We start from the raw sequence: 23,665 nt of genomic DNA on the forward strand, positions 1-23,665 counted from the left end.
CTTCTGGTTGGAGCGAAAAGGAAAGGATCGATATGTCGCTGGATCGCTTGTCGCAACGCTTTGCCATTAGAGGCGGATTTCTCGCGGAGCCGGAGATTCGGCGGATACGGCATGGCAATAAATTATCTGGGATGTCATCATCCTCAATAAAGGAATTCAAAGACGAGCTGGCTCAGTGTACCCTTTTCTCTAGGGCGTATAACCAGCGTCATCAGCTAGAAGGACGTTTTGTACTAGACTTGGCAGGTCGATTACCGGGATATGCGAAGAAAGACTTTTTGTACTATCTGAAAGAGCACTATGGTAGCACCGAGGAACCAAGCTTCCAAAGTCTAATGAATTTCATAAATTGCGAAGAGACGTGTCGCTCTACGGACTTCGCCATACGCTTTATGGAGGAAGTCGTTGCTAGAAAAGATACAAAACGGTCGGCGAGTGATAATCACATTATGCGTATTCGCCAAACCTCAGCACAGCCTGTCAGAAATGTCACCCAAGGTAGCAGTCGCGGGTCTGGCTCTAGTTCTGGGAGCCGAGAAGAAACGTTTGGTAGCCTCTCTTTTGAGAGTACGAGGAAGGACATACTTTGTATCTATTGTGAGAGTAGGAATAAGCAAGAGCGTCACAGACTACCCAATTGTCCCGAGTTCCTAAACTTGACGCCGTCGCGACGGCGGGATGTCATCGCCACGACTGGTCGTTGTCTAAACTGCCTACGTCTAAGACACAAAGCAAAAAACTGCACCCAATCATGTAATTGTAGGCGCTGCGGCGAACATTTCCGATTTAAGCACTATTATCTACTGCACGACGCCTATGTGAACCCTCAAGGAACATCGGGCAATGGCAATGGTTTTAGAACGGCACCTGCCGTCACTAATCGTAGTGTAAGCATCGCTCATAAGAGGGCAATGTTTAATCGTGTCACGGCTGTGCGGGTCATAAACCCATCTAATGGAGAGACCACTCTGGTTTACTGTCAACACGACCCAGGCTCTCAGCTCACATTTGTTTCAAGCCGATTGGTTAAAGAATTGTATCTAAAAGCCGCGGATAATGTCTCTTTCCGCATGGACACTCTAGCAGGCAAACAAGAAATACACTCTGATCTTGTTAAATTTAATATCCAATCCTTAGTTACTGACGAACTGTATGATGATGTGGAATTGATTTCGTTACCTAACAAAACGTCGGTCGATATTCTAACCGGGAATGACCATGCTTACTTGATGCGAGTATTAGAAGAACGTGTTGGCATGACTCGGGAAGAGCCCCATGCTATTCTAACCCCACTGGGCTGGCTGGCTAGTGGAGGTCGAGGTTTTATGGTCGCTGGTGATTCTACAGTACCGTACGTCGTGTTGCCATTAATGGTGACGTCGCTGAGGAGTCACTTAGTCTTGACAGTTTTGATGCGCAGGAGATTGAAATCAGTCGTTTAAAACATGTAATAAAGGATTTAACCCTAACAGATTCTTCGTCGTATGAGCTGTTCTTCCGGACTATATGTTTGGGCATTATATCATCCACCACTCGACAGTTTCGTCATCCAGGGCCTTCAGTCCAAGCGTTCCATGTGGTGGTTGATGGATTGGGCAGTCATGGACGACATGATCTACTGTTCGGTCTGTGGCGCCACACTCGCATCCCGGTGAGGGAGCCAGGCCCCATCTGCACATGTCTGAACGAAAGCGACCGACGCCGGTTCGCAGGCGGTCAAGCCGGACCCACGCAAGTCCCGCGAGGGACACTCCCGGGGGGCGGGGATCGACGTCGGGCAGGAAATCACGGAGTCGGGAGGTGCCGTTTTGCCACTCCATGTTCCATGTGTAGTTCGTCCAGTGTGCCGCACTTATTCCAAGATCTTTAACGTTGTTCAGAAGCTGTCGTGCGGCGGGCACAAATGGGCGTCTTGATTTCAGTCGCTGCTGTCCTCCAGGTAGGCGCTGGAGTGTACTGTGAAGGAGGTGGTAACCCTAACAGATGAAACGATAGAACTGTCCCGCAATGATGTCATAGCACAAAAAAATTGTTGAGACGCAAATGAAAGTTGAAGATGAAAGATTTGAAATGCCCGTACTGTTAAAAACCGACTTTGAATTACCGGATAACTACTCTTTGGCTCTTGACCGTGTTCTGAGCTTACGACGAAACGCTTTAAAGCAATCTGATGTTCGAATATTCTTAGTAGACACGATGACTGAAATGCAGTCCAGTGAGTACATTGAGCCGGTAAAAGACGACGACTTATCGGCATGTGTGTGGTACTTACCATATTTTGTGACATCTCAAGCAAAAAAGCGAGTGGTATATGACGGCAAATCTGAGTTGGGTAGGTGTGTTAATGATGTGATTTTGTCGGGCCCAGACATATCAAACCCTTTAGCACAAGTTCTGGCTCGCTTTAGATTGGGAAAGTTTGGCCTAATGGCAGACCTAACCAACTGCTTCTTCCAGATTCAATTACCAATGGAACAACGAGACTTGTTCCGTTTGCTATGGTTTGAGAATAATGATATCGAAAAGGGCAAAGTAACTCCGTTTAGATTTTGTGTACACCCTTGGGGAATTAAAAGCAGTCCATACGTCGCCTGCTTAGCCATTCAAAAAATGATTGAACAAAGCCCCACTGGAGCCAGTGACCTGACCCTGAGTACCATTCGAAAAAATATGTATATGGACGATATGATATTCTCTGGAAATAGCCTTGATGAGGTCAGTGAGATTGCTAAAGAAGCCATTGACTTGTTCAATAGCCGAGGCTTTAGTTTGGTGAAATGGAGTGCCAACAAAGGGGCGTTGGATGTTTTGTCGAACTTCAAAAAGGAGATGCTGGCTTCTTCTTTTCGCGATGTCGACCTCAAAAAAGACGACAGACTTACCAGTAACAAAAACTCTAGGTTGTGTGTGGCAAACCGAATCAGATTCATTCTTCATTGAGTGCTCTCTCCGGCCTTTAGAGAAGTACACACGTCGCTCAATGTTAAGCCAACTTGGCCAAAATTTTGATCCACTAGGGTTCGGCGCTCCATTCTTCCTAAAAGCTAGGCTAATTCTGCAGCGTTTAGCTATTGAAGGTCTTGATTGGGACACCGAAGTGCCACAAAGCTACATAAAAGAATGGAAGTCGTGGCTTCATTCATTAGATTTGCTAAAAGAATTTTCCATACCTAGATGGTATTTTGTAAACACCGAGCAGTGTTGTGCAGACGTTGATATCGTATATCAGTTACATGGATTCAGTGATGCCTCCAATCACTCCTTTTCCTCCGTTGTGTATATACGTAGGCTGTGTAACGGAGTTCCTTGTGTATCCTTCGTTTTTGGCAAAAGTAGGGTTGTCCTCAAGCATCAAAGTGCATGGCCGATTGCCAGAAAGGAGCTTGTAGCCTCGCTTAATACTACGGAGCTGTTAAACCAGGCAGCTAATGCACTACACCTGGCTGATCTTAGAAAACATTTCTGGTGTGACTCGAATACTGTCCTTCAGTGGATCAGAAACCCTGATTTACGATTATGCAAGTTTGTTACTCGTAGGTTAAATCGTATTTTACTCTTGTCAGAGGTGAGTGAATGGCATTAGCCTACTGTCCGACACATCTCAACTCGTCAGACGTTGGAACCAGACCGAACGCCATCACCAAAACAGGTTCCAGAGAGATGTGGTTGAGCGGTCCATCTTTTCTCATGCATGAAGGCGAGGTCCCAACGGTGAATGGAGCAGATGCTGCTATTCGTAAAATGGAACTGTCGCCGGAGATGACGGTAAGACAAAATGCAACTGGCTCCATTAGCAAGATGATCGAAACCGCACCTGCTTTGTACGTGTTGATAAAGAGAGTCGCCTATCTTGTAGCTTTCACGGAGTTCATTGTATCCAAATGCAAGAAACATGGGTATGTAAAACCAAAATTAAATGCATCTTATCTAGAGGACGCTTTAAATAGGGTTGTTTCCTACGTACAGAAAGTAGTGTATAGAGATTTGTTAAGTTGTGACGGTCTGCCAGAGTCGATCGATGTGGTAACAAAACGTCTTGCTTCGAGCGAAGCTGGCGCTGATAAACAGTGCCTGAAGGAGTTGCGCTCTCTAAAAAAGTATCGTCCTTGTGTGGACACACGGGGGAGACTTCGTATTGAAGGTCGTTTGAGTAAGTCTCCCGAAATAACTGTCGATGCGAAGCATCCTCTTATTTTGCCTTCGAGGCACGCATTGACACGGCTAGTTGTCCTTGACGCTCATTGTGATAGCTATCACTGTGGTGTGCAACAGACACTGTTATCTACTCGTCAACGTTTTTGGATTGCAAATGGTAATTCCTCGGTGAAACATTATTTGCATGACTGCGCTCCATGTGCCTTAGAGAAAGCAAAGCCTATCAGGCAGCTTATGTCGGATCTACCATTACCACGAACCACGGCTTATAACAAACCCTTCTTCAACAGTGGCGTAGATTATTTTGGTCCAATGACGTTTGTGGAAGGAAGAAGCCAAAAGAAAGCATGGGGATTGTTATTTACCTGCCTTGCGAGTAGAGCAATCCATGTGGAACTTGTGACGTCACTATCTTACAGTGAATTTGTTTTAGCATTTACCAGATTTGTAGACTTGCGTGGATCTATACGTAACATGTACTCAGATAACCGGACCACATTTCAAGCGGCAGCTAAAAGACTACCAGAAATTTTGGAGTCTTCTGAAATTCAAACTTCTTTGCGAAAAAAGGGAATTAACTGGGAGTTCATTCCTCCGTATGCCCCGGCCCAGGGAGGGGCCTGGGAAGCTATGGTCAAGCAATTCAAAATTGCCTTTTCCCACGTTATTGGGAACTCATCACGGAAACCCAACTTTGTTGAACTTCTTACATTTACGGGTAGTGCCACAAGAATAGTCAACGAAAGACCTTTAGTCCCTGTCTGTGATGACCCTAAGGATTCTACTGTTATCACCCCAGCCGCACTCCTTAACCCATTCTTGAGCCCATTTTCATCAGTAGGAAATCCTCATGACCGAGATGAGTTACGGAGAGACTATAGGTATAACCTGGCTCTATCTCACAGTTTCTGGGAGAAATGGATCTCTTTCTATTTACCTTCCCTGCAGGGTAGAAAAAAGTGGGCCAGTTTGGAGGAAAACCTACAGCCTGGCCAATTAGTGGCGGTTGGTTCTCCAGAAGATATAACGAAGAGAGGGAGGTACCGTCTGGGGAGAGTCCATGAAATCATCCCCCAAATTAGGAATGGAAAACCGATTGTCAGGCGCGTCAGGGTGGCAGTCTCAGTGGTGGATGAGGCATCGGGTGAGGTCAAAGTGGATCTGGTCTTAAGGGATATATCGTGCATTGCTCCTGTGGGGGGTGCTTGACTGCATTCTGGACCCGGCCCCGCCCTGGTCTGTTGTTAGCGGGTGTCGTGGAGGCATCTGTACCACCCTTGCCTTTCATTTAAATTTGTAGTGTATTGTAGATATGTACCGCGCAAATCTGTTTTTAACCTGCGTATTTCTGTGTCATCCGCAGGGCCCCAACATGCGTAACACAACAACATGTCCTAGTAACGTATACTCTACAGCGATCTCAGTGATCGGCCTCATTATAAGTAGCTAGTTAGTTACTGTGTAATGCATTTGATTTGTTTGCTATTGTGTGTCTCATGAAAAATGATGTAAATACTAATCGTGTAAGTATTCGCCAGCGATCTCAGTGATTTGTGTCATCATAAGTAGCTAGTTAGTTACTGTGTAATGCATTTGATTTGTTTGCTATTGTGTGTTTCATGAAAAATGATGTAAATACTAATCGTGTAAGTATTCGCCAGCGATCTCAGTGATTTGCGTCATCATAAGTAGCTAGTTAGTTACTGTGTAGTGCCTTTGATTTGTTTGCTACTGTGTGTGTCTCATGAAACTAACGTAGATATTAATGGTTAATCGTGTAAGTAATCGCCAGGCCATTGTGGCCAGGGTATTCCAGTGCCTTGCACTGCTATAAAGGATAGTCACCGTTTCTGTGTAACTTTGATGTACATACTTTCTGTGCATTGCATTTCGGGAATCGACCCTTCTACTTCAACTTTTGTTTTTAATTATGTGCCATAATTAGGGGCCGCAATGTTCCGGCGGGTCAATTGCCCTCTTGATTAGAACTGAAATTGTGATGAAATTTGTTGACATTGAATTTGCGTTGTTTCTGTGTCCCGCATGACGTGGCTTGCCTGGCTGCCAAGAGATTTCACAACTGATTGTCGCTTTTTGCTGCGTGCCGGGAGCCGTTGTTTCTGGTCACAATTTTGCCTTTGTGTTGAGTTTCATTTCATTATCGAAATAGCAAGCTAGCGAAATGCCAATGTGTACCACGGATTTCGGATTTAAGTTATCGTTGTTAAAGCCATTATAAGTTGATACAAAATCAGGTTTTTATACCAACTCACTAACTCAATAAATAAATCAAGAAACAATTGCAATTATGATTGAGGCAGACCGAGGAGGGATTGTAGGTAGGCAGTGAGCACCTACTCTTGTAACCACTACTACGATTTCAGTTCTTGAATTTGTTTGTTTTCAACGTCACGCTTCATTGGTTGGCTGCGGGAAAGGTCTATTAAAACAATTTGGGTAGAGAGGTAACTGTTTTAAACCATAAACAGACACCGGTTATGTCTGTTTATCCTTAACCCTATTTCCTGTGGGGGGGGGGTCGGTGGGGACTTGGTACTTTTCAAAGCAGTATCATTAAAGAACTACGCGATCCACAGCTTTGAAATTTCTTGACTTTTCCTAAAAATTATTCAAGTATTTATTCCACTTTAAATGACGTTGCTATTGTCTATAGTTTTAAAGATATTACATGATTTTCATAACATATTCTGATATTTTAGCTAGCTACTAGCTAGCCCTTTTGTTTTCAAATTATACGGATTAATAGGATTACTGAGCGCCGCCGTGCGTGGAACTGCGACGCAGATATCTCATGAGTTGGCTTTGTTGTAAAGCATTCAACCGTAATGATTCCGCCTTTTGTTTGCAAACTCGAGTTTTGAGTTGCTTTGATTAATCTTTTAATTACATCTGAGTTTCTTTGAAATTATCAGAGAGCATCCGATAAGCTATGCTGAAAAAAATGTAATTTTACGTTGTTTTCTATGGCCAATACATTTTGTTTCTAACTTATAACAAGAAGCAGTAGGAAAATTCTTGACAAAACTCTGTTTATCTCATAAAACAAACAGACTGATGTGGTAAGCCCGAAAGCAAAGAGTGCGTTCTTGTCCGCCAATAAACTTTTGCATGTACCTGTACACTTATATTCACATGAATATTTATGGATGTTGTGAAAATGTTTGATGAAAAGGAGAGATAGATGGATACTGAAAAGAACTTGACACAGACTATCTAAACTGCTTGGCTTTTGTGGAAAAACACGCGCAGCTAAATTATTGTGGTTTGACAAACATTGTGCATATTGTATCAGCATTGAATCTTTACCTAAATGATAATTTTGCAGTTGCTTGAGAGATTACAAAATTATCTTTTCTTTACGAGGATTTAAAAGTTTTGATATATCTCAGCAGAAACACTATTAGGACAAACTCAATAAATTCAAACTTTTCATTCAAATGTTGGTCTTCAAAAGCTTATTTTCACAAAACGGTGTAGGCCTATATCTTTTTCTCCATAAATTTGGACATTTGTGTCATTTGGAGCAAAGTTGTTTGTTGGGTTGAAAGAATCTGAAATCAATGCCTCGTTTTTATAACATATTGTAACGCAATCTATCAGTCAGCCGCTTTTGTGACTTTTTGTTTTCGAATACATTTCCGTGACAAAAGATTGGCTTTTGTAATAACGCCTTCAACCATAAAGTTGCATTCTCTGACTGCATCTCAAACGCTATACCATACTCAGCAATTTTTCTAAAGCATTGTCACACAAAATGTATATCTGACAAAAGAAGGGAAATATGTTGAATTGAATTATTTCTTATACGGATCGTTTCCTTTGTCTCATAAAACTAATTAGAAAAAAAGAAAGAACGATTTTTATCGTTTGGCGTAAAAATATGTATATTGAGGTTCACCTTGGTTTGCATAATGAAAATCACCACAAAGAATTGCTCGAAGTGATTTTCGCAGCTATTTGATCCTTCGCGATGATAGGCTATCAATTAAAGTTTCTATCAGATGAAACCTGTTCAAACTATTTTTTTTTTAAAACTATGTGTTTTTATCTTGAGTTTTTCACAAGCAAGACTTTACACAAAACAACTTCAGTGTGAGCCTACCCAGGAATGCCGACTCGATAAGTTATTTGCAACGTGAGTTGATTGACCATAGTAGCCTAAATGGACCAGAAAGGTGTGGCCAAAACTTGATTACTTTTTATCAAAATGTTTGCGCATTGGGAACAGCAATCACTTTGTTTGAAATCAGCAAATCACTTTTTGTCATTGGTTCAACGTCTACAGACGACTAAACTAACATACAACAAAGTTGGTTTTCTGGGTCTTTGGTTCGGAAAAACGTCATTATGATGTATTGTGACGTGGTCTATCAGCCAGCAGTAGTTTATGCGCCTTTTGTTTTTGCGTGTGTGTCAATTACAAAAGATGGCTTTTGCAGTAACGCCATCAACCGCAAACTGCATCTAAAATGCTATTTCAAAAATTGAAAAGAAAGTAATCTTCTAATGCGTAATAAATAACGACACAAAATGCATGTCCAACAAATTAGAAAAAAAATGTAGAAAACGTTATCTTGCAAATCTAGTTAACAACATGAAAAAAAAACATTTCAATCATTTAGACCAGGGGTGGGCAAAGTTGTTCAAAGAAAGAGCCGCTTGCGGATAAACCATAAATACCGGCGAGCTGCAAAATCAGTTGACACAAAATAACAAAACAGCAATAAAAACAATGATTGTTTATCCATATCAGTTTTGTACTTAACTCGCTAATCTCTGAAAATGTGGACGATAAGTTGTTAATGCTGTGCGAATTAATTCTTCCAAGTGTTCATTTGTCAAGGTTGCACGATGTTTTGATTTTACAAAGTTATAAATTCTTATAAAAATGAATAAGTAAATTCTGGTGCCATTTCTAAGCTTCAACTAATCGCTGCTTGGCGACTTTATGAAACTTTCAGTTGTTGCTGACTGAACGCAAAATGAGCCAGGAGAGGCACAATGTTGCTTTTGCAATGTCACAATTCTATTGTTTAACAATGGCTACTGTAAAATAGAGACTCCTTTTTGATCTTGTATTGTATTGGGTGCAAATTAGATTTTGAAGAAAGTGTAAGTAACAAATTTTAATTTTTACCAACCGATTTTCGCGTCCCTGTCAATGTGGGTATGGCGCCCATGGCTCGAGCCATGCCTGCCATACCCTAGGTACGCCACTGCTTGGTTGACAGCGCGAGATAACATATTATTTATAAAATATAATCATAATTTTTTTGCAAGATTACGATTCAATACAAGAGCCACAAAATTTATGTTGACGAGCCGCATGCGGCTCGCGAGCCGCAGTTTGCCCACCGTTGATTTAGACACAAAAGTGCATTTTTAAAATATCAATTAACCTTCAAGTTTGTCCAAGGAAAAAGTCAAAACTTTAGAGATTATTTGTTTTTGTACGACAATAGCACTCAGCCTGAAAAAGTTTTTTTTTGCAAGATTTGATATCTTGCTAAATGTATCCATTTTTCGTATCGTTATGTCACGACTTTGAGTTTGTCACGCAGAACGGGAGTTCCATTTGGCATTGTGCAAACGACCTCTTCTATAGCCTACCAACACGATTTGACTAAACGATTATTACCACTACATTTTATTACAACTGTTTGAAAAATTGTTTCATTCAAAGTGATCATTGTTGGTAAGTATTGAAACATATCACTTTTGTAATGCATCGTGACATAGTTTATCATTCAGGAATTTTAGACGCTCTTTGTTTTTGGAGTGCATGATGGCCTAAAATGGAACGAGCTCCTATCGAAGCACGTCACTACCTTTGGATAGGTTGTTGTTCAAATACCATGTGACACCATTAGGCTACCTTACATTTCTGTATTCAACCGCTACCCAGACAGCAAATCAGACACTTTATACATCGATTCAACGTCTTTAGACGTCCATGTGACACAATTACCTTACTTTTCTGTATTCAACCGCTACCCAGACAGCAAATCAGACACTTTTTACATCGATTCAACGTCTCTAGACGTTGAAACAATATTAAAAACGCATAAATAGCTCCCTGAGATGTGCTGTGAAATACAAAGTGTTTCTTGATCAAGCATAACCAAATTCGACAGTGTAAATGTGAAAAAAAAATGCTTGATTTAGTTCTAATATCAAGTAGTGACAGTACGTTTGAAAAAGTGTAGACTATAAACATGTGGCTCAAAAAGAACTTGAAATAGTTTTTTTTTGCAATGATTTTGTCTCATTCTCTGCAAATGTTGAAACAAAGCAAAACATTTTTACAATGCCTCCGGCAAAACAACAAGCAAACGCAAGTCGGACACCAATTACGATTTCATTGAAGCGTGGACGACGTCTCCGCGTAAAAGATTAAAATCCTACACAATGGAATTAACCCGTCACACTCAATTATAAGTTAATTAAGAAGCGATTTCTCAAGTCAAATAAAAAAATATGACCAACCATCAAATTATTTGATTTTTCAAGTTGTGCTGTTAAACAAATTGCAAAAGAGTTTCGATGCTGTGTTGTCAGATAAATTATCTGCATCATGTGAAAATTTGATTGGTCTATCTTGCGTAGTTTTTGAGTCAAACGAGCTCAAAGTGCTAGTGTCGAACCGACCCCCCGTCCGCAGGTCAACTGGCCAAAAAAACGTCACAGGAAAAAGGGTTGTAAAGGACTGGAATGTTGCGATCTCGGGATTTGTAACTTGAGTCTGAATGATTAACTTGAGTCCTGGCTAAAATGACTTCTAGAGAAGCTAGAAACACAATCTTGGATTCCATATTAGAGTTTTTGAGGATGGCGAGTTCAATAGTGCTACTTTGAAAACAAGCTGAGGTTTTTTTTAAGGTTAAAATATCATATTTTAATGTCAAATTACAGAATTTTGGTCATTTTTGCCCAATTTTGCGTCTCAATCGTACAGCAAAACTTTTTGAAAGAAGTCTGTGACGTCCAGTGACGTTCGGTGGCTTAAACCGTTGGGAAAGCAACTTGTAAATATGCTGCAGCAAGGTAGTAGGCCTAGGCACGAAGGGCGTAACCGTCGGGCAAAGCCCGAAGGCGTGTTGCCGAAGGCAACACTTCCAGCGGGGGGTCTGGGGGGCCTCCCCCAGAAATTTTTGAAAAACACTTCCAATTTGGTGCGCTCTGAGAGCATTTTCAAAACAAATCAAACATAAAAATCTGTCAAATTGTGCTTCGCCTTTGTCGTGATCATACATCCATTTAATGTTTAGAAGTCATGAACAATCTTAATTTTAACGTTGCAGGACCAAAATCCAGTGTTAGACATGGAATAATAGTTGTCTAAATATTTAATTCGTCATGAATATTCATTCTGAGATATTCAGTTAGGCCTACACTACAAAAACTAACACTTAGGTCTAAACATTACAACCGCAAGCAATTTGTACAAAAAGCTGGATAAGTTTGCCTCCTGCGTATAGAAGCTTAACAAACTAAATATTGCACCCGCACCTGAACGTTCATTGGCGAAGTAACGTTACATCAACGCTGTAAAAAGGGCAAAGGCATGACTATGAAAGCTAGTAGGCTAAAGTACAGTAGGCTACATGGCGAGGAGACATCAAAAAACAGCAACAATTATTTCGGCATTATGATGCTTGTGCGGTGTACCGTGACGAGCACCATTCTGACGAGTTAGTCTAGCCGCTCTAGCGAATGTATGCATTGACGTCACTGGGAAAGCAAGACTCACCTGGTCTCACCATAACACATCTGATTGGCTAAGCAGCTGGTGACGTTTTGCAAAACGAGTGATGATTGGATAAAACGAAGGCGTTTTTTGACATTTTTGAATTTGGGTAAGCAAGTTTGATAGTTGCTTACCTTGGAGCCTCAGTGATTGTTTCTGACAGAAGCGTTTGCGTTAATTGGCATTTATAGGCAAGACATGCGGTTTGGTGAGGATTTAGACTACTCACTAGCATTACGAGTAATTCTAGTCACGAATACAGTAATTTTCAAGTTAAAATAGACATGATAAAAATAATAAGAAGTTAAACCTAGAATTCAATCATTATACTTTGCATAGTTTTCGCTCAGGTAAGCACTGCTTTCCTTGCTTTCCCTCACCGATCGTCACTGGTGACGTCTTTCAAACAGTTTTGAAGCGTTTTGATCTAAGCTTTGATTCATAGTGTCGCCCAAATGAATGTTTTTCGACTTTTTTTAGTTAGCTAAGCCTCCTATGAGAACATCTATTAATTACAATATTTAAAAAAGATTGATAACAGCTGAGTCAGCTTCATGAGCTTATACAATACAAATTCCTGAAGCAATTACATTCAACCCCAAATAGGAACTGTTAAATACCGTAATTGAATGAAGCAAGAACAGTTTTATTACACCGGTATTCAGGGCCCACAAGAGAGGGGTGGTCACAGCTGGTCACAGCGGTAAACCATAATTTCTTCGTGGGAAAATTGTAACTTAAAGTTCCCGGATCCTTTCGTCTGCATATAATGACCGAAGAAACACACACTTGAACTTCTTTTCAAAAAGTGTATTTCTGTAAAAATTAGCCCACGGCTACCGAAAACGAGGGGGTGCAACGCGTACACCACTGAAAACTGTCACTACAGAACAGATTACTTGGATAAAAGACGGAACCTTTGTCCAGCTAGCAAGCACTAAGCCAACAGTTAAATGTGCGGCCAACTTTCAAACAATCATTTTACGAATGACCAGAATAGATAGCAATATCTCAAATTCACGTATGCAGTACTGTGACGCAATAATGAAAGACAATTATGAAGTCATTCCAACAGGTGTTTAAAGCTGATGTAATATTTCCTGTTTAAACAGGCCCAAACAGGCCCAAACAGGTTTGACACAATTCTTATGAACGCTGGTGCAATTTTGGCACATGCTTTAGGAATTTCCATGACGTAATATTCAGTAGACTTGAACGGTTTTTATATGACGTTTGATTTGGTGAAAATTGTCGGGAACAACAGCGGTAAACCATAATCTCTTCGTGGGAAAATTGTAACATAAGATTCCCGAATCCGTTTGTCTGTATGTAATGACCGAAAAAGAAACACTCCTTTGAAACGTCTATTCAAAATTGTATTTCTGTAAAATTAGCCACCTGGCTGTCGAAAATGGAATGCAACGCCGTACACCACTAAAACTTGTCACTACAGAACAGATTACTTGGATAAAAGACGGAATTTTCGTCCAGCTAGCAAGCACTAAGCAAACAGTTAAATATGCCTCCAACTTTCAAGCAACCATTTTACGAATGACTAGAATAATTTGCGATATCTCAAACTCACGTAGACAGTAACTGTGACGCAATAATGAAAGACATTGTCACGCAATTCAAACAGGTGTTGAAAGTCGATGATGCAATTTTTCATCAGGTGTTACGAACGATGGTGCAATATTTGGACATTTTCTAGCAATTTCCATGACGTAAGATGCCAACTAGGTTAAGTAGACCATAACGGTTTTTATATGACGTTTGATTTGGTGAAAGTTGTCCGTAACAGGGGGACAACCGGTGCATTGCACCGGGGCCCGGTGAGTTCAAGGGGGCTCCACAAAATGTCTAAATTCACGCGATAAAAAGATTGATTTCAACGATTTTGCATAAAATATTGTTTTTGTATTAGTTCCGTAGGCTATGTCGAATGGGGCCCCTTTATGTGTAGCCTAGGCTATGTCCTTTTTTAAATTACAGAACTTTCAATTTTTGAGTTTAGGGGGGCCCGAAAAAATGTTTAGATTTGCGTGCTCAGGTCGATTTTGCATAAAATATTGCTTTTTTATATTGGTTTTGTATTTTGATTCTCTCATGGGTATGCCCTTTTTCAGAACAACAAAATTTTCATTTCTTTGCGTTCAGGGGGCCAATAAAATGTTTAAATTTGCGTGTTAAGGTCAATTTTTCATAAATGTTTTTTTATATTTTGAAGTTGGTATTTCTTATATGAAGTTGGTATTTCTTAATGTCATGAACAATAGCAATGCATTCATCCTAAGTTTGCTCCCCTAGTCTCTGCAGATTTCAAGGTGAGGAATGGTATTGTATGTTAATGTAAAGCTGTATGCACAGTTTTGCACACATATGTCAGTCATGTCGGATAGTATTGCAATTTTTATCTTCGAAATGGCTGATTTTACCCACTTGTTGCCACGGTTACAATCAGGTGTTGCCAGAGTTAGGATTAAAGTTAGGAAGGGTTAGAGTTAGGAAAGGTTAGGGTTTTGATCTTTGCCCAGGACTAAAATAAAATTCCAAAATACAAGTTTTTGTTTTCAATAGCTATAAACTTTTCCTCAAATTAGGGCAGAATTCCATATCTGACAACGCTATTGAGGCTATATTTACACTATGTAGTGTTTTAGCATTTTGCAGCATTTTATCTTTGTCAGCGCGAATTGCCTAAAAACTTTACGGCGTAAAGTAGGCTACTGCGTCAGCTCTTAAAGAACTTGACGGCGTCAGCGCTAATTTTTAGCGCTATTTTAGCCAAGATCTCACAAAACGAAAGCATTTCAACCAAGTTTGGGCTGACAATCGCTATAAATAAAGAGCAGGTTTTATGTTTTGAGACTGTATTGTAATTAGCTGCTTAGCTTATTAGTTATTTGCTTCACAAGCATTTCAAAACGTTTGTCTGACAATCTGCTTCGTTTGGGACGCATAATGTCCTTTCCAAGTGAAAACATGCCTTCCACAGCAGCGCTGAATGGTATTGGTGTGTTGTATTTCAAAAACAAGTCTTGAAAACGTTTACTCGGAAAGGGAGCCTATCACTGTTCCAAGCGTGCTGTGATGGCTTAGCATAATTATATAAATCTTTTAACGAGGTCCACTGCACAAACATCGCTGTTTTCAAGGGTATAGAGTTATTGAAATAAAGTATCTTCAACCTCCGCGATGACATTGATTTTCCGCTTTCGTTTTCTGATCCCTCGTTCTCGATACTGCTCACGATATGAGTGATCACCATTAGCCCAACTTCTTCCGCTTGTATTCCAGGTCGCCATTCCAACCGAAGCGAAAGCGGGTAATTCGGATGAGTCGCGCTGGCCAGAACACATCGTGAAACTCTGATTGTGAAACGAAATTTTCCATGAAAACAAAAAATGACGCATAGCGCTTGACGCTTAGGCGCTATCACTTCCGTCAACTAAAAAATAAACTGACGGCGCTAGCCTCAGCGTCAACAAAAAGTTGACGCCGTCAAATTGAAGGCGTCAACGTACAACACTGCCTGTAGGCACATTTTATACGTGGCTCGAAAATCAGGGTTGCCAACTAAAAAAATTAGAATTATCAGTGTTGCCAAATCATTGTCACAAAACCGTTGTTGCAACTATAACACATGGTACCGCGCAAAAATTAGGTCATATGCCTAGCTAAACAACAACTTTGCGCGTTTTTGCGATTGAAAACGCGTTAACTAGTTTTTGGAGGACAATTTTACGATTTTTGCAACCTTTAATTCATCTGGAAAAATAGAGCTTTTAAGATAAATACTTAATAGTTAAGAAAATAATTATTTTGAAAACATGACAAAATTTCTACTGATTTTAAAGTGGCCTGGATTTTTGACTGGCCTGTAGGGCTGTAGGCACGTGCCTACTTTCCCTAATGGTTTATCCAGCACTGGTCGGAGACGTAATTTTTTCGCACTAATTCCACAGCCCTGGTGTGAAGATAACTTGTCAAAGTGCAAGCTACCAAAGAAACATTGAAATCCCTTCGCAACATCCAAACGAGAAAAAATAAACTATGAAAAGTGACTGACGGTAGGCCTGTAAAAGTTTGCAATGACTATACCGTCTATCTACAGTCTACACTATTTCTTTTTTTCTGACTTTGTGATGAAATACGAAGTTATGTTCCACTAAAAAGCAACATGTATTTGGTAGAACTGATTATTGTAATAAATGAACACATGCTAGACAATGCATAAACCGCAACTTAATTGTTTTGCGTAAGCACGTCTCACGCTACTGAAATCACTGTTAGTTTTCACTTGCATAAATAACTGGTGGTGACATAAACACACAATTTGACGACAGATAAACAAAGCAATCATTCAAGAACGAAACGGGTAATAATTAAAAAATGCGAAGTTTGTGGAATGCCCACACTTGGATTGGCTTAGGCTATCTAGGCCCTCCACGAAAAGATGAAGTGTAAAATAATGTTTATGCTTGCTCTCTGAGTGTCATTCGCCTTCGAAAGCATTCAGTTTATGAAAATTAGCCACCGGCATTCAGTCCATCAATTATTGTAGTAGTACCTACTTGTCTATCGTTGTGCTTGCATCATGGGAAAATTATTTGGACTTCTTAAGCAAAGTCACATTAAAAACATTAATTGCTTGCTTTAGCTGTTTTTGCATCTTCAAATAGGTAACAGAAGAATTATACAGCAAAACAATAATAATATACTTTTGGTAAAGAGGTGATTTTCTTCAACCATAAAAATGGCTGAAAAAACAATAATAAAATCAGGGATGTGGAGTTGGAGGAATTTTGGCGTGTCTGAAGTCGGAGTTGTCAATTAAAAAATAGAAAAAACTAAAATTTTAAAAAATCTGGCAACACTGCAGCCGAAGTACGCCAGTTATGAATCGCAAAGTCGCAGTCAAATATTTTTCGCTAGACTCCACTGCCCTGAATAAAATAGCTTGCTAAGGCACAGCGAGAACTTAAAACGATTCAACGTTAAACTTAAAAATTGGCTTGCCATATGAATTAAAATGGCTACAAAGTATGAATCACAAACGTAAAGCTTTAAACTCGCAGAAATAAGCAGCCAAAGAAGAAAAAAACTACATTGATTTACAGAAATTTATTTTCTGCAAAAGAAAATGCAACAAAACGATTGATTTTCAAATCATACAGTGGTGGGATTTGGCCGGTTTGCACGTACCGCTTTTTAAAAATAAAAAAAGTTCTCAAAACTAGTGCCTAATCTACTTCCTCAAGTGGATTATTAATTATGTTATTATTTGGAACCGCTTAGAAGTCATCGTTTTTACAACTAGTGTTTGATGATTTTGTCAAACACATAAAACATTTGAATCACTTCAAAACGTTTATTGCTAAAATTTACAGGATATTTCATCAACCTACCTGTTCTATCAGGAACCAAATGGATCTCTTTTAAAATTCACTACAACTTAATGCTGAGATTACAATTGGAGAGTTCTAGTCCCAAGATGGGTTGCATGTAGCCAAGATCAACATTTGCCGTGTGGCGCACATAGGCCTACCCAGCGTTAATTAATTATCGTATGTATTGAGTTCCATTAAGGATAGGGGGGCTTTCAAAGAATTTACTTTTTCCAGATCTTAATCACTGCATTCATTCTTGACAGGAATCTCTCCTTCAAATCGACAATGTATTTATGGAGTTCCATTAATTATTGTAGCAACAAAGCTAAATTTAGTGGTAAGGTGAATCGATTCGCAAACAATCATTTTCTTGAAGACTTAGCGTTGACGAACGATATTCTTTATAATCGAACTTTCATTACTTTCAAATGCGCTACAATCTAGCGCAGTGGTTCTTAACCAGGGTTCGATCGAACCCCTGGGGTTCGACGAAGCTGTTTCAGGGGTTCGGCGCGAACGTCCTCTGAAACATTAACACACAGCCGACTGAATGGTATATCAGAGAATATTTTGGAAAATATTGTCCAGCTGAAACTTGATTGCGGCTTACAGGATAATAAATAAACTTCATTTTCTCAAAACATGAATTTCTTCACGTTTGCTTTTTGCATGGAACGGCAGAAGCAGCTGGCTCTCACTTTTGAGGAAAATTCCTTAGTTTAAGGAAATTTAGTTCTATTTTCAATTTTTTTCAACAACAGCAGGTATAAAACTTTTTGATGCCAACAAATGGAAAGTTATCTTATTACAAAAGTTACCCTTGAAGTTCTCATGCCATTCGTAACTAGGCTACTTGTTTATGCAAGCATGCGTTTTCTATTTGGTGAATGTTAACGCAAAAAAAAAACGAAACCGGCTTGCATGCGAAAATGACATGAGGAATGCTGTTTCCCAGACAAGGCCTCGAATCTCACTGTTGGTCACAAAAAAAACAACAATAGAAGTCTCATTGATACAGTAATGTAGCCTATTACTATTAAATGTGGTAGATTTTCGTTTTTGTGACTCCGCGAAAATTTGGGGTTCAACGAAAGCTTGCAGATTAGCTTAAAGGTTCGGCAGGTTTGTAAAGGTAAAGAACCACTGATCTAGCGGCTCTAGACTCTAGAGATTTTAATATAACAAAAGCAGAAAAGCTGTTTAAAAACAAAAAATCAAAGCGGTGGAAATGATGAAACAAAGCAAGGGTCCTTCAACTAAATTGCATGAAAATTCAGAAGCGTTTTTGCATTTTTAGGCTACATATTCCATTTGTTCAATTTAAGAAGTATGTCGATCCACATAGTTCAAAACATGAAACAAAGGTTGATGCATCATGAAGACATAAAGTCATGTAAAAATTTCAAGGAAATAGCAAGATTTGTTTGGTTAACCTAGTAAACCTAAACATCTGGCCTGTTGATAGAAACAGTATAATCTACTTTGGAAATCTGCTGAAGGATAGTTGCCTAAATTGAACAAACTATTGCATAATGAATCTGTGTGAACGATTTCCGTGACTGCATTGAAAGTATGACACAAAATCGCTCAAATCAAAACGTTCCTGATGAAATACTAAAAGCAAATAATATTATCAATACAATTGCTTTGAGCTCTGCTGGGGCAGAACAAGGAATTTAGACTTAGTTTTATCGGTCTTTTTGGCGACAAAACAAAGATACAGAAGATACCAGAGTTAAACATTCGTTCAACTGCATCTTCACATAATAGCAATGGACCGTTTATAACTATATGTGGAAGTATATGGCCTATTATGGTAAATAAAACTATTAGCCTACCTAAATATTTGCATTTTTTGTACCCACCCAAAGAATCAATTGACCTTCAATAATGGGTAAGTAGGCGAAGCAGTTGCTAAATAGATTGAATCCCATCACTAAAGCCACCCAATCTTGGCTTAAATGACAGACACAAAGCTTTTGGAATCATCTGTTTCAGCTGGACTTTCAATTCTAGATGAATAGCCTGCTGCAATATGACTTATTTTCAAACGAATTTTAATTTCAAGTAACGTTTTCAGTTCTACTGGAGTTTCAATTTCTGTCAAAATTTTTGTGGTATTTGAACTTTTTTCTTCTATGGCAATATTCACAGGAACCTTCACTTCAATGTGTTGTTCCACTACAGGCAAGGCTTTAACGACTCTCAAAAGTTCTCCTTTTAGTGCTTTTACGTCGATCGGGATTTCTACTTCAATTGGGGTTGTCACTTCAATCGGGGTGGATATACTACCGAGAGTTCTTTTTATGTTTGAACCTTTCACTTTCAGCGGAACTGTTACTTTAACAGGAATGTCAGATTTACATGAAACATGGCCAAATAAGCTTTGTAATTTTATTGGCTTCATCATCACTGAGCTGGTAGATTTAGTTGAAAAGGCAACTGGATATAACGTTTCTTCTATTGTTGCATTTCCAACATTGATAATATCGGAAAGTTTAGTGGCATTAGGTTTTGTTACACAATGAGTCTTCCTGGCAGCTTTGGCTTTAAAGCTGACAGCTGGATATTTACTTTCCTGGAAATGCTGAAGAGAAACAGATTTTTTTTCCACGCTTAAAATTTTATCGATTTTTGCCTGGATGTATGCAAAACTGTCAGCACCAACAAAATCAGTTGTGCCCTTTTGCCACAGCTCAAATCGCACTGCATCCGAGGGAGTTTCTGTTTTGGCACCTTTTTCTGTTTTAACTTTCTTTTCGATAGTTTCTTTTTTATTTGTTTTCTCTTTTTTCTCTCCCTTTGCTTTTGCTTCCTGTTTTCTTTTTAGATGTTTTTCTGTAACCTCTTTATCCCTTTCCTCCATTTTCATTTTTTCTTTTTTACTCTCTTCTTTTTTAGCTTTCTGTTTATTTATTTCTTCTTTCTTGGTTTCTTCTTTGTTGGTTTCTTTCCTGGTTTCTTCTTTTTTGGTTTCTTCTTTCCTGGTTTCTTCTTTCCTGGTTTCTTCTTTCTTGGTTTCTTCTTTCCTGGTTTCTTGTTTCCTGGTTTCTTCTTTCTTGGTTTCTTCTTTCTTCGTATTTTCTTTTTCTGTTTCCTCCATTTTTATTTCTTGTTTGTCATTTACCTTTTTTCTTGTTGGTAATCTCTTTTCTTCAGTGGCATCACCTTTTTTTGCATTGTCTGTTACAAACGTTTCTTTAACTTCAAAGAAAATCACGTTTTCCTGAAACAATTATATTAAAAGATTAGATTAACTGAACTTCTTTTTTGCGTCACAATTGTGTTGATGTGCCCAATAGTTGTCAAAAGTATACAAACATTGTTTCCTTTTAACAAGTTATTAAAATAATCTTTACGTAAGTAAAACCGGAGGGATACTAAAGGAAAAACCTGACTTGGCGATTTTCCATGTTCTTTCTGTTTAACATGCTACCATAAAACAATTTTCAATAAAATTTTGCCCCATTGCTGTCTGACCACCATTGCGCGCGTGCTTTTGTCAGAGCTTTCAAAAAGAGATTTGGCTTGAGCAGCGAAGCGTGCGACTGTACAGTCTGCGTCACTAGAGACTAGCAATCAACTGATCTCGCAATAATTGTTACTGCGGCGATTAGACTGTAGGCTATGTATAACATCAGATTTCAACATCAAAACATCAGACAGTTTGCTCAAAACATCAGATGTGGTAACGTGGCTTTTGTTATTGCTGTCTTTTGTGACGTATTCTCGAGCAGTGTTTGCACTTTTGGTTATTTTGAAAAAAAAAGAAAATAAATGAAACATTGGACTTTGGGCCTTGCCAGCGCCATTGAAAACAATTTTTTTTCGGTAATTTTTCTTGAAATGTATTCTTGAATGTTCAGTTTACGCATTTTAATGCTTAATTCCCGTTTGAAATTTTCATTTAGTAGGCCTTTAAGCAGTGATGGAGTAACCATTTTAAAAGTAGGTGGGCCCAAAGGCGTTGCAGTCAAAGTTAATCAAACCTCTGGGGGGCGAAGCCCCCCAGACCCCCCATAACATTGCTGCATTCCTACTGCTTCAAATCGCCTATACATTGTGTTTTCTTTTGTGCCGACCAGCGAAAAATTTCCGTTTTTGGGCCCGATTTGGCCAAACAAATTACAAAATTGTTAAACTGCTCTACAGTGCTGTACAAAATATGGCGATGTGCACACAAATAAAAAGACAATATACACACACAGTTTGGCTATAATACCAACCTGAGAGAAATGATCTGCAGCATTATACAGTAGGCCTACATTATACTGCAGCATTATACTGCATGGACTGCATAATATGTAATGATATCATTGTTTTAACCTTGGAGAACAATTAGATTGATTTATAGATTACTCCACCAATCACACGCAACCACACCCACACCTGCTGCCCATCAATAGTTGGGCTCAACAGAAAAGTTTGAAGATTAGATTTCATCATTGAGCTATCAAAGATAACACAGGCAAACAAAAAATTTTTTTTAAAAGGCACGGCATGTGAGTGTCATTTTAGATGCTGACGACACCGTTTTGATAGCCGACTCGGACGTAAAACTGCAGAACATATTAGATATTGTGTGTACGAAAAGCAAGATATTTGGCATGGAATTAAATAAAAAGAAAACAGAAACAATGGTTATAACAAAGAAAAAAGCAACCGAAACTCCTATTTGTAATTTATCAGTTAATGGAACAATTCTTAAACAGGTCCAAAAATTCAAATACCTCGGTACTATGGTGAATTGGGATGCAAGAGACGAAACAGAGCTCAACATAAGAACAGCCCAAGCAAAAGCAAGCTTCCAACAAATGAAACCAATTCTTTGCAATAAAAATATCTCTTTCAAAACAAGATCTAGAGTTTTAAAATGCTATATTTATCCTGTTTTTCATTACAACTCTGAAACCTGGAATATTTCAACAAAAATGGCAGAAAAGATTAATGCTTTTGAAATGTGGTGCTTCCGTAGAATGCAACGCATTTCATGGCTGGCAAAGAAAACAAATAAAGAAATTCTACACCAAGTGAACCAAACCAGAACTCTGTTAAAAAGTATGAAAACCAGACAATATAAATTTCTCGGCCATGTAGTAAGAAAACAAAAACTGGAGCATCTCTCTTTAACTGGTAAAATTTTTGGAAAGCGGGCACCTGGCAGACAAAGACAAACACATCTGGAACAATTTAATGACAAGACAGAAACAATCATCCATGCAACATATAATAGGAACATTTGGTCTAATTATTCATCTGAGGCCGTCGATGCCTGGTTCAGGCAAGGCAATTGAAGAAGAAGAAGAAGAAGTATCGGGTCGTGGGGAGAGATCACGTGCCCCAGCAAATTGGGAAAAACTTGTAATGTTGCATAAATGTTTTGCTTGCTCTACTAGCATAATCACTAGGGCCCGCAAAAGCAAATAAAGTCAAAAAATTTTTAAAGACCTCGTCTATCCACGAATCAAAGAATAAAGTTGTTTTCAGCACCTATTGTTTCTAAGAAGCTTATAGGTCAAAACAAAGTCAAAATTGACAATAAAGTCAAAATTTGTCAAATTATGGCTTTTGACAAACTTTTTGTGTTTCTTGAGAGTAATTTTTGTCAAAATCCTCGTGGAAGCATTGTATATCAGGAACTGCGACACAATTAAACCATATTTACCCAATAACCCATAAAAGCAGGAAATATGTCAAATTGCCCAGGGATCAGCAGTAACTTTTATCGCAAATTGTCCAGCGAAACAGCAAATTATCGCATAGTCCAGTTCAACTATGGCAAGATATTTACACAGTCAATAAACATTGACCTTGGCCGTATTCTCTACAAATTTTGTCTCATTTTGATATAAGCTGAAAAAATAAGAGCAAAAAAAGAAAAAAAAAAGTCTAATAGGTCCTGCATCTCCCCTACTACAAAAAAATAGTAAAATTGAGTTTTTTGCTGATAAATATTTTTCAAGTAGTCCTAGAATAAAACTATTTTTAGAGCAGATATAAACATGCCACTTCTGCAGCTTTTGATGGAACGTTCATCTTTTTATCTCCAGTGGTTTTCGAAATATGACACTTTTTATGAAAATGGATAGGCCTACTGGTAAGTGGTAACTATAGAAACGCCCAGCGCGACCGTGTGACGTCATTATTTTCAATTTTTTTTTTCACGTTTGTGTTTGTAAAAGTCAACTACAAATTTTCAGAAAGTTAAGGAAAAATCCATGAACCTCGCCATTTTTGGCACAGCCTACTATACAATCACAACGACGCTGCAAAACATTTTTACATACATATTACGTATTTACATATTACAAAACATTTAGGATATCCCATATCAACGACGATACAACTTTCG

The 23,665-nt window shown here is 38.9% G+C and overlaps 3 protein-coding genes across 3 annotated transcripts in view; 2 read left to right on the plus strand and 1 right to left on the minus strand.

Annotated features, from left to right (window-relative positions):
- The first annotated feature begins 2,070 nt into the window (after nucleotides 1-2,070).
- On the plus strand, nucleotides 2,071-2,940 carry LOC145788449 (uncharacterized). Its single transcript, XM_082600215.1, has one exon. It carries the CDS (start codon nucleotides 2,071-2,073, stop codon nucleotides 2,938-2,940), a length of 870 nt encoding a protein of 289 aa, XP_082456341.1.
- A 633-nt stretch (nucleotides 2,941-3,573) lies between these two features.
- LOC145788450 (uncharacterized) lies at nucleotides 3,574-5,364 on the plus strand. The gene has a single exon (XM_082600216.1). The coding sequence runs from the start codon at nucleotides 3,574-3,576 to the stop codon at nucleotides 5,362-5,364; it is 1,791 nt and encodes a 596-aa protein (XP_082456342.1).
- A 13,359-nt stretch (nucleotides 5,365-18,723) lies between these two features.
- The window catches only part of LOC145764888 (uncharacterized), a 52,660-nt gene continuing 47,718 nt past the window's right edge, over nucleotides 18,724-23,665 (minus strand). The window contains exon 9 of the mRNA XM_082576582.1: nucleotides 18,724-20,539. Within this exon, the coding sequence (XP_082432708.1) occupies nucleotides 19,271-20,539 (1,269 nt within the window). The 3' untranslated portion in view covers nucleotides 18,724-19,270. The remainder of the gene's footprint in view (nucleotides 20,540-23,665) is intronic.

The sequence above is a fragment of the Aplidium turbinatum genome, chromosome 2 (assembly GCF_918807975.1).
Source record: "Aplidium turbinatum chromosome 2, kaAplTurb1.1, whole genome shotgun sequence".
NCBI classification, from domain to species: domain Eukaryota; kingdom Metazoa; phylum Chordata; class Ascidiacea; order Aplousobranchia; family Polyclinidae; genus Aplidium; species Aplidium turbinatum.